Raw genomic sequence first — 11,557 nt, forward strand, 5'->3', positions numbered from 1 at the left:
CCTCCCTTATCACCATCCTCCCTTATCACTATCCTCCCTTATCACTATCCTCCCTTATCACCATCCTCCCTTATCACCATCCTCCCTTATCACTATCCTCCCTTATCACTATCCTCCCTTATCACCATCCTCCCTTATCACCATCCTCCCTTATCACCATCCTCCCTTATCACTATCCTCCCTTATCACCATCATCCCTTATCACCATCCTCCCTTATCACCATCCTCCCTTATCACCATCCTCCCTTATCACCATCCTCCCTTATCACCATCCTCCCTGATCACTATCCTCCCTTATCACCATCCTCCCTTATCACCATCCTCCCTTATCACCACCATCCCTCCACCCCTCCTCTGGTCCTATCACAAGCCCTCCATCCCTCCACCCCTCCTCTGGTCCTATCACAAGCCCTCCATCCCTATACCCCTCCACTAGTCCTATCACAAGCCCTCCATCCCTTCACCCCTCCACTAGTCCTATCACAAGCCCTCCATCCCTTCACCCCTCCACTAGTCCTATAACAAGCCCTCCATCCCTTCACCCCTCCACTAGTCCTATCACAAGCCCTCCATCCCTTCACCCCTCCACTAGTCCTATCACAAGCCCTCCATCCCTTCACCCCTCCACTAGTCCTATCACAAGCCCTCCATCCCTTCACCCCTCCACTAGTCCTATCACAAGCCCTCCATCCCTTCACCCCTCCACTAGTCCTATCACAAGCCCTCCATCCCTTCACCCCTCCACTAGTCCTATCACAAGCCCTCCATCCCTTCACCCGTCCCTGTTGGTGCTAAAACCACTTACTGTATACAGTTATGCCCAGTGATAAAACATTATGGAAGTCCCCAGATGGGCTGTGCCCTCTGTGACCCGCTGGAACCAACAGCTGACAACACTCAACACTGATTACCCTCCCTGCCACACACACACACACACACACACACACACACACACACACACACACACACACACACACACACACACACACACACACACACACACACACACACACACACACACACACACACACACACACACACACACACATACACACACACTGAGCTGTTGTTGCTGCCACACACACTGAGCTGTTGTTGTCTCAGCTGCAACCAAATGACTTTGCTATTGTGTCCATAAACAAACACTTTAGCATCTAACAGTCTGTTTAAATCCCATCATGATGAAATCCTTTCCCATGCCTCTCATTTGTCTCAGCTGATGAAATCATATGAACATTTGCTCCCATAGACATGATGAAATCCATGATAACCCCAAACATGATGAAATCTATGACATGTTGAAATCCCATAGACATGATGAAATCATATGAACATGTTGAAATCCCATAGATGATGAAATCATAAACATCCCATAGACATGATGAAATCATATTAACATGTTGAAATCCCATAGACATGATGAAATCATATGAACATGTTGAAATCCCATAGACATGATGAAATCATATGAACATGTTGAAATCCCATAGACATGATGAAATCATATGAACATGTTGAAATCCCATAGACATGATGAAATCATATGAACATGTTGAAATCCCATAGACATGATGAAATCATATTAACATGTTGAAATCCCATAGACATGATGAAATCATATGAACATGTTGAAATCCCATAGACATGATGAAATCATATTAACATGTTGAAATCCCATAGACATGATGAAATCATATGAACATGTTGAAATCCCATAGACATGATGAAATCATATGAACATGTTGAAATCCCATAGACATGATGAAATCATATTAACATGTTGAAATCCCATAGACATGATGAAATCATATTAACATGTTGAAATACCATAAACGTGTTGAAATCACACATCTCTCCAGCTCATCTGAAGCCAACCACACACACACACACACACACACACACACACACACACACACACACACACACACACACACACACACACACACACACACACACACACACACACACACACACACACACACACACACACACACACACACACACACAATCCACCGCCACGCCCCTCAGATGGGGGCTGAGCAAAGCTACTGTTGTCCCAGTCTAGAGAATGTGGCCTCCCTCTGTTGCCTCCCTCTTCCTCCTGTTTTATTAACAGTGCCAATCACAATTAAGCCCTGATCCCTGGTGAGGACCGGTAAAACCTCAGCTGAGGGTGATTCAGCCAACAGGAAACTCATCACAGCCATAAATTGTGAGCATCAGCAGTCTCCCCCCCCCCCCCCAGTTGGTTTCACTCGGGCCCGGCGCAGCAGGCGCGGGGACCCACCACCAAAGTGCTGATTCAGGGTTCCGGCAGCAGCACAACATGGGGAGGAGACAGCGGAGAAAGAGTTCATTGCCAGCAGGCTCTCCATCACTTTGACAACTCAATAGAAACCAGTGTACACTATTAATTGGATCATTAATTATTGATGGTGTTTTTACTACAATTCGGGGGGGCGAGAGCAGAAAGAGAGAGAGAGAGAGAGAGAGAGAGAGAGAGAGAGAGAGAGAGAGAGAGGTGAAACATTGTGTATGTTTAAACAGTATCCATGCTGTGAGGTAAAGAGAGCAGATTAGATGTGTGATTTGTGTTTGTGGAACCAGACTTTCCAAAAACATCCAAGGTGGAGCAGGTTAAAGAGCTACAGAATCAATTATTATTTAGGACATTTGTGATTTGTTTCAATACTTAAAAATATAAAAAAGAATAGTCAATGTACAGTTATTACAATGTAGAAACGCACACTATAACATTATTCATTTTTATGTCTGGCATTGAACATAAGAATGTCCTTTACTCAGCAGGGGGATGTTGGACTAGTCCTCGTCCTAAAAACTTACAGAACCAGACCAGAGATAGAGATGTAATGAGAATCTAGTCTGGTTTTATCACTAAACAGCATCCACCCCACCCACCCCCCTCACTCTCTCTCTCTTCTGCCCCCCCTCTCTCTCTCGCCCCCTCTCTCTCATGACTCTCCTTCTTTCTCTCTCCCCCTATCCCTCCCTGCCTCTCTCTCTCTCGGTGTCTCTCGTCTTTTCTAGTTTCTGTCCTGCTTGCGCTCTCATGAGGTGGCATGTCATGAGATCAATACGGAGGAAAACAGAGTGAGAGGGACGTCACACTAAATCAGTCTCCCAGCCTCACTACCAATGAGCCAGCCAGGAGCAGCCAGGAGCAGCCAGGAGCTCAGGCCATTACTGATAGCACCTCCTCCCTCTCTCTCCCTCACTCACTCCCTCCCTCACCTCCCCCCCCCAGACCTCCAGAGTGCCCAGGGTCAGAGAGCATGGCACGAGGTGAGCTTAGCCTGCCATAACACACCCATGTATTCACCTCACCCACCTCAAACTCCCTCCCTCCCTCCCTTCCTGGCCAGTCAAGCAGCTCACTGAGTGTATAACATAGCAGAGCAGACCATAGTGCTGCTGACTGGCCACAGATGGACAGAAGGTGCTTTCTGCCCTCTTTACTCTTTCCCTCAGCTTTCTCCCACTTGGGCCCAAGCTATTGAATGTATGTTCTGCTTATCTGGTTATGGCTCGTCCTTCAACGTCACACTGGACTGACTGGGTGATGGGAAAATTCTGCAGGCCAAACACCATTCCTATTGCTAATCATTGAGCGCTTGCTTACTATGCATGTTACATACAAGTGTGACAGACTGGGGACAGGGGTTTTAATGACAGACAGTATATACTGTAAGCCCCCTCCCCCCATACCTCCAAAATACAAACCCTTACATCCTATACCTCAGAAGCTCACCTCCCTCGCCTCAGCAGTCCACATTCAAACTACTCTGTGACCCCACCACTACTGTGATCCTTCACATAACCTTCACAATACAATGCATCAATAATGGAGCCAGTCTGAGCTAACCTAGCCATGTGCTACTTCCCTCCCTGTGTGAGGAGAGAAAGTTACATAACACAGGGACTGGGGAATGTTGACTCCCTGTATTCTCCTCATCCTCGTCCTCCTCTCCTCTTCACCTGTGAAGCAGCTCTGCGTTCCTCCCCTCATCCCCTGTCCTCTTTTCTCCTCTCCTCTTCTCTTGTTTTTTTCCTCCCTCTCCTCTCCTCCTCATCCGTTTTTTCCTGCTTTTGACGTTGCCAAGGTAAAAGCCCCCATAATTACAGATTTGACAACAAAATCAATGTGTGTACGTGTGTGTGTATATATATGTGTCAATGGGAGTGTTTCGTTCAGAAGCAGGGGAATGAAAAACGACCCTTTGTCTATAACCATTGTCCTGTTGTAACAAACAAGTGGGAAGGTTACAGGACGGGGAACAGGGGATAGGGGAGAGTCTGTGTGTTGCTATGTAGCATGTAGTTGTCTGTAGAAGTAGTGGAGATCTGAAATACAGGCCTTAAACCCTTACAGATGCCATACAGTATAATACCTATCCTGTCCAAAATCATATCCTATGGTGTTGAGGGGAAACTGACATGATGAGGTTGATTCATGTTGATATATCAAATTTACATAAGTATTCAGACCATTTACTCAGTACTTTGTTGAAGCACTTTTGGCAGTCTCGAGTCTTCTTGGGTATGATTCTAAAAACTTGGCAGACCTGTATTTGGGGAGTTTCCCCCATTCTTCTCTGCAAATCCTCGCAAGGTTGGTCGGGTTGGATGGCGATGTCTCTCCAGAGATGTTCGATCAGGTTCAAGTCTGGGCTCTGGCTGAGCCACTCAAGGGCATTCAGAGACTTGTCTCGAAGCCACTCCTGTGTCATGACGTTGCCCTCTTTGGGTACAGCAAGCCCCATCCGCCTCTCCCTGCCTCCTACAACTAGGCTGTTGTGGTCAGAGAGGTCGTAAATTCCAGGAGGATCCTGCCTCATGGCCGCACAGTATAGAGACAGAGTGAAGTTTCATAGAGAACAAAGGAATTTCTTCCACCTCACACAACTTGAGGTCCGACCAACATTTATGTTCCGGAGAAGGTATAAAAGATCGGTGAAGAATCCAGCTACGAACTGGTCCATTTGGTACAAGTTTGTAAAACTCATGAGAGACAGTGCGGCCACATTAGCATAACACTGTTTATATAATAGCCTCAGATATGAGGTTTAAATCTAATTGTTGTATAAGATGAATGAGTGAGGATGATACTGTTTGTAAAATTGTGTAATGTGATTTTGGACTGTTTAATGAAGGAAACTCCAATTTCCTTTTGAGTTTAACAAAATCAGAGGACCGCCCATGAGCCCAGTTAGGGTCAGGCATCCTGGGACATGCCCTTTTCTGCAACTCCTGAATAAAACCTCAACTTTGAGAAGTTCTCAACTAGACCATGTTTTCTCTCAATCACGAGAGGACAAAGGTTGAGACGATTGCTGAATCTTTTAACCATACCACGTGGTTAAACTCTTAGACTATCGATACCGACAGAACAAGAACAAGTCTTTGATATTAATTACTAGTCTGAGAGAGAGAGAGAGAGAGAGAGAGAGAGAGAGAGAGAGAGAGAGGACGGAAACTCTAAAACAGAAACTAACTTTTCAGCAGAGATCCCGACGACACACTGAGCGTAAATATATATATTGATTGCAATTGTTCCCGAATGAGTGAGCGTTCATGTGCAAAGGATTAGTATTTCAATTGTTATAATTATCAACTGTGTGTTGTCTTCTCAGTCGACCCCCACGTCCCTGTTGTACAACAAGCCGCCATGCCGGTTTAGCCCACTAGGGCACATTCCCCGATCACTTCTTGTAACCATTTGTACCTTGTTTGTTTGTTTATGCATTTCTGTGAATTACTTAGTTAGTAAATCAATGATTTCAGACAATTGATGTATGGATGACTCATCGTGAAGACTGGGTTCGTCCAGATAGCCAACCATTTACGAAGTCTGGAATGAGACTAGCGTGAGGTAAAGTAAATAATACATTAATTTGAAGACTAATTGATCAGATAAAATATCTGAAAAGTTAAATTAGGAAATTATAACTTTGTAATCTGAATATTTTCCTTGGTGCCCCGACTTCCTAGTTAATTACAGTTACATGATAAATCAGTTTAATCGCGTAATACTAATTACAGAGAATCTTTGATAAAAACGAAATGTCTTAATTTAATGATAGTAAAGACATGACACCTGCTTTGGCTTGGTTGTGTGCTTGGGGTCGTTGTCGTGTTGGAAGGTGAACCTTCACCCCAGTCTGAGGTCCTGAGCACTCTGGAGCAGGTTTTCATCAAGGACCTCTCTGTACTTCGCTCCGACCATCTTTCCCTCGATCCCGACTAGTCTCCCAGTCTCTGCCGATGAAAAACATCCCACAGCATGATGCTGCCACCACCATGCTTCACGGTAGGGATGGTGCCAGGTTTTCCCCAGACCTTACACTTGGCTTTCAGGCCAAAGAGTTCAATATTGGTTTCATCAGACCAGGGAATATTGTTTCTCATGGTCTGAGAGTCCTTTAGGTGCCTTTTGGCAAACTCCAAGCAAGCTGTCATGTGCCATTTACTGAGGAGTGGCTTCCATCTCGCCACTCTACCATAAAGGCCTGATTGGTGGAGTGCTGCAGAGAAGGTTTCTGGAAGGTTCTCCCATCTCCACCGAAGAACTCCGGCTATCATACCGCTCAGGAAGGAGACGCATTATATCTCCTAGAGATGAATGTACTTTGGTGCAAAAAGTGCAAATCAATCGCAGAACAACAGCAAAGGACCTTCTGAAGATGCTGGTAGAAACAGGTACAAAAGTAACTAGATCCACAGTAAAAATGAGTCCTATATCGACATAACATGAAAGGTAGGTCAGCAAGGAAGAAGCCACTGCTCCAAAACCACCATGAAAAGCTAGACTACGGTTTGCAACTGCACGTGGGGACAAAGATTGTACTTTTTAGAGAAATGCCCTTTGGTCTGATGAAACAAAAATAGAACTGTTTGTCCATAATGACCATCGTTATGTTTGGAGGAAAAAGGGTGAGGCTTGCAAGCCGAAGAACACCATCCCAACCGGGGGTGGCAGCATCATGTTGTGGGGGTACTTTGCTGCAGGAGGGACTGGTGCACTTCACAAAATAGATGGCATCATGAAGAGGAAAATTATGTGGATATATTGAAGCAACATCTCAAGACATCAGTCAGGAAGTTAAAGCTTGGTCGCAAATGGACAATGACCCCAAGCATACTTCCAGAGTTGTGGCAAAATGGCTTAAGGACAACAAAGTCAAGGTATTGGATTGGCCATCACAAAGCCCTGACCTCAATCCTATACGAAATTTGTTGGCAGAACTGAAAAAGTGTGTGCGAGCGAGGAGGCCTACAAACCTGACTCAGTTACACCAGCTCTGTCAGGAGGAATGGGCCAAAATTCACCCAACTTATTGTGGGAAGCTTGTGGAAGGCTACCTGAAACGTTTGACCCAAGTTAAGCAATTTAAAGGCAACGCTACCAAATACTCATTGAGTGTATGTTGACTTCTGACCCACTGGGAATGTGATGAAAGAAATATAAAGCTGAAATAAATCATTCTCTCTACTATTATCCTGACATTTCACATTCTTAAAATAAAGTGGTGATCCTAACTGACCTAAAACAGGGACATTTTACTCTGATTATATGTCAGGAATTGTGAAGAACTGACTTAAATGTATTTGGCTAAGGTGTATGTAAACTTCCGACTTCAACCATATCCGTTTTTTATTTTTAATACACTTGCCAAAATAAATAAAAACCTGTTTTCACATTGTTATTATGGGGTATTGTGTGTAGATTGATGAGGGAAAACATGTACTGTATATAGACCATTTTAGAATAAGGCTGTAACGTAACAAAATGTGGAAAAGGGAAGGGGTCTGAATACTTTCCGAATGCACTGCATTATTCGATTTGTGCAGCTTTATATCTGATAGCAGCTAATGGGGATCCATAAGAAAAACACATACAAATAATAACTATGCCTGTTTCACTCTCAGGCTATGTGAAAGGGGCCGTGTAGAGGGACGAACTCACATCAGTCAGTCCTTCACAGTCATCCAAAGGAGACAGAGACAGCACACAGGGAAGTAACCCTTGAGTGTAGATGTGCCATACAGTCTGCTTTAGAGGGGAATCTATATAGGTCACTCCTCAGAAACAGCTCTACAAACACTTAAAAACGCCTTTGGAAGCGGTCTGCCTTTTTAAAGGACTAATATGGAAACCACAAAGCCAGCCTGCCTGTATAGCAATGCTTTCAGCACGGTGACCGCTCCTCTGCCGGCCCAGGCCTAATCTCTCTCTCTTTCCCTCTATCTGGGACGTTGTTAGTGTCCTTAACATTATGACATCACCAGAGGGCGAGAGTGGTTAGATCGTTGTGGTACAGTCGTATGAGATGAATGTTTATAACCTTATAATACATAACTATCTACTGCCTGCATCTAGAGGAGAGAAAGGTAGTAGTTAGTGCCATGATGTTGCCCTGTTGGTGAGGTTTATGACCCGCATAAATACTTTCCCCCCTTTTCTCTCTCTACTCTACAGATTGGACTCTTGGAAAGCCCTTTGTTAACATAGAGAGTCTGGTGACATCAAGAGGTTGGGAACGGAGCCATATTTCAGTAATCCAACCAGTTGAAAATATCCGTTGGTACTTAAAGATTATGATATCAGATCAGTTGTCATCTGAGACGTTATTACTGATGATAGGACGACATAAAGTCTATCTTGGGAAGTCACATTCACATGTAATTGTTGTGCAATTTAAAAGTTTAAATATGAAACTATTTACATGATTAGTTTAATCAGGTAATATTAATTACAGAGAATTGATTTGATAAAATAGCATGTCATATATAACTTAATCCATAGTAGATACACAACAATAAGGACTAGGAGTTAGGGACTAGAGGTTAGAATCTAGAAGTAAGCCATTCAAAAACCATTTGATCTTAAAACTTCCACTCTGCCCAGCTCACGACTCCACTGTCTACTCCAATCCTATCCCATCCTCCCTGGCTGATCCAACGGAGTTGAGTTGTCGTGCAGGGGGAATCCTACTGGCTTCACAAGTAGCCTGATCTCGCGGATTTATCAGTGCGAGGAACCATTCATGTTAGCGTGCAAGATCACGCGGCTTGCAATGCTAGAATCCTACAGGGAGAAACCCTCATTATTCTACCACTTAATTGCATTTGCCGTACCTTCATTAATTAATATCCACGACTGATGACATTGTTCAGCCAGAGGCCGTTGAAAAGCAGCATCACAGACTAACCCACAGACACAGACCGACTGACTCCCTATAGGCTGAATGACTGGAACAGCACATCACCTCTGGCCCTAATCCTATTGGAGTGAGCCGCCCAATATGCACAAACACACACACTTTGGGACAGTTTGTGTGTGTGTGTGTTTGTGTGTATGTGTGTGAAACAAGTGTTTGTGTGTATGTGTGTGTGCGTGCGTACCTGCGACACTGTAAAAGTACAGTATCAGACAATTACATATATCATTACCTTCCTTCCTTCTCTCTCCCTCCCCTCTCTCCTCTCCTCCCCTCGCTCTCTCCTGGCTCTCTCTCTCCCTCCTCCCTGGCCCCTCCTCTCCTCTCTCCATATTTTTATTTTTCTCTCTCCCACCCCCTCTCATCACTCCTCTCGCTATCTCTCGATCTCTCCCTCTATCTGTTTATATAATATAGAGTCCATTACATCAGATTGAATGTGTGAAACAGAAGTGGTAGCCAGGCCCTGCAATGTGTGCTACAGGAGGACAGAGACAGGATAAGGTATCTAGAGCAGCAGCCCAACACACACACACACACACTCTTGCATAGACATTTACACACATCTGGCCAAGCCCTGTCGACATAATAAGCTCCCATCACACAGTTGCTGTACAGTGTAGAATAGACTTGACACACACACACACACACACACACACACACACACACACAAAACAGAAAAGATCACGTAACAAAGACACAAACAGACCATAGACTGTGAGGGAATAAAAGGTTAGTTTTTAAGCGACGGCTCATTAATAAGATCAAATTCCTATCATATAATCTACATATCATATTATTATGAATGAGACCACGACGCCAAGATTAAAACACATTAGTTATGCAAGCCTGACCATACAGAACATATACAGAACATCTGGTATTGTTTTCATGGATAAACGTTGTAGTTTCCTTCATATAATTAAGGGCGACTGAGAAGAGAGTTGTGATGGTCTGGTGCTCATTAGTCATAAATGGCACTCAGTCCTCTGTACTGAACATATGGAGCTAGCAGACTACTGTCGTACTCTGTACTGAACATATGGAGCTAGCAGACTACTGTCGTACTCTGTACTGAACATATGGAGCTAGCAGACTACTGTCGTACTCTGTACTGAACATATGGAGCTAGCAGACTACTGTCGTACTCTGTACTGAACATATGGAGCTAGCAGACTACTGTCGTACTCTGTACTGAACATATGGAGCTAGCAGACTACTGTCGTACTCTGTACTGAACATATGGAGCTAGCAGACTACTGTCGTACCACTAACTCACTGAATATGGAATAAGTGGTAATTAGTCAATAAACATGTTCAACATGAGCTGACAGTGACACTGAATACACTTCCCAATGAATAATGCAAAGGAGATTTGACTATCCCTGACATAACACCGTGCTTCCCAAATGGCAGTCTATTCCCTATATGGTGCACGCCTTTAGGCCAGACCCAAAAATATATTCCCTATATAGAGCAATACTATATAGGGAATAGGTTGCCTTTTCAGATTTCCCCTAGTAAAAGAGAGTGCCCTATAAAGTAGTGCACTATAGGGAATAGGTTGCCTATTCAGATTGCCCCCCCTAGTGTACAGTATGAGAGTAGAACGAGAGAGAGCAGGAGGAAGTGTGTTCCTACCTTTCTCACTGACAGACTCACTCTCTATCTCCACGTCCTCACAGCTGGTGTACTCCGGCGTGGTGGCCAGTTCCTCCTCCGAGCTGCTCAGGGACACTTGCCGCATCTTACCCCCCTTTTTAGTTTTGTGGGGCTTTGGTGGCGGCGGCCTGATGGACTCGGACTGGTCAGAGCTCAGAGAGTCGTTCCTCAACATGGTGTCCATCTTCTCCCTCTTGGTCTTCCTGACTGCAGAGCTGGGGTCCAGATAATCATGACCCCTGAACCCTATTGGCTCCCCTGGCCCCCGCCTCATGTCCCCTGACCTGTCCCCCAGCACGGGGCTGCGGTGTGGGGTGGGGGGGCTGTGGTTGGAGGTCCGGGGGTGGCCACCAGGAGTGGGGGAGTTTCTGTCCATGGAGTAGGAGCGTTGGCCCACCATGGGCGGCCGGCGCTCGGTCAGGTGCTGTCTGGACAGGCGGATTGGTCCCTGGGGCTCATCCTGCTCCGTGTAGGCCAGAGACACATCACTGTGGCGCCTCTCGTGCCTGGCCCGGCCTACCTCAGCATGCATCCTCATCTGCTCCTCGTAGGGCTGGGGCTTGACGGGGTAACGGGCCAGGTTGGGGTCGGAGCGGTAGCGTGTCTGGTACTCCTCCTGGCGCTGGCGCTGCAGCTCGTACTCATTGGGCTGCCCG

General features: G+C 45.3%; 1 protein-coding gene across 1 annotated transcript in view; it reads right to left on the reverse strand.

Annotated features, from left to right (window-relative positions):
- The window catches only part of LOC124006088 (regulating synaptic membrane exocytosis protein 2-like), a 324,465-nt gene that overhangs the window by 135,893 nt on the left and 177,015 nt on the right, over positions 1 to 11,557 (reverse strand). The window contains 1 exon segment of the mRNA XM_046315851.1: positions 10,881 to 11,557. This exon segment is cut by the window's right edge and continues 270 nt beyond it. Within this exon segment, the coding sequence (XP_046171807.1) occupies positions 10,881 to 11,557 (677 nt within the window).

This window comes from Oncorhynchus gorbuscha, linkage group LG19, assembly GCF_021184085.1.
Source record: "Oncorhynchus gorbuscha isolate QuinsamMale2020 ecotype Even-year linkage group LG19, OgorEven_v1.0, whole genome shotgun sequence".
Classification (NCBI taxonomy): domain Eukaryota; kingdom Metazoa; phylum Chordata; class Actinopteri; order Salmoniformes; family Salmonidae; genus Oncorhynchus; species Oncorhynchus gorbuscha.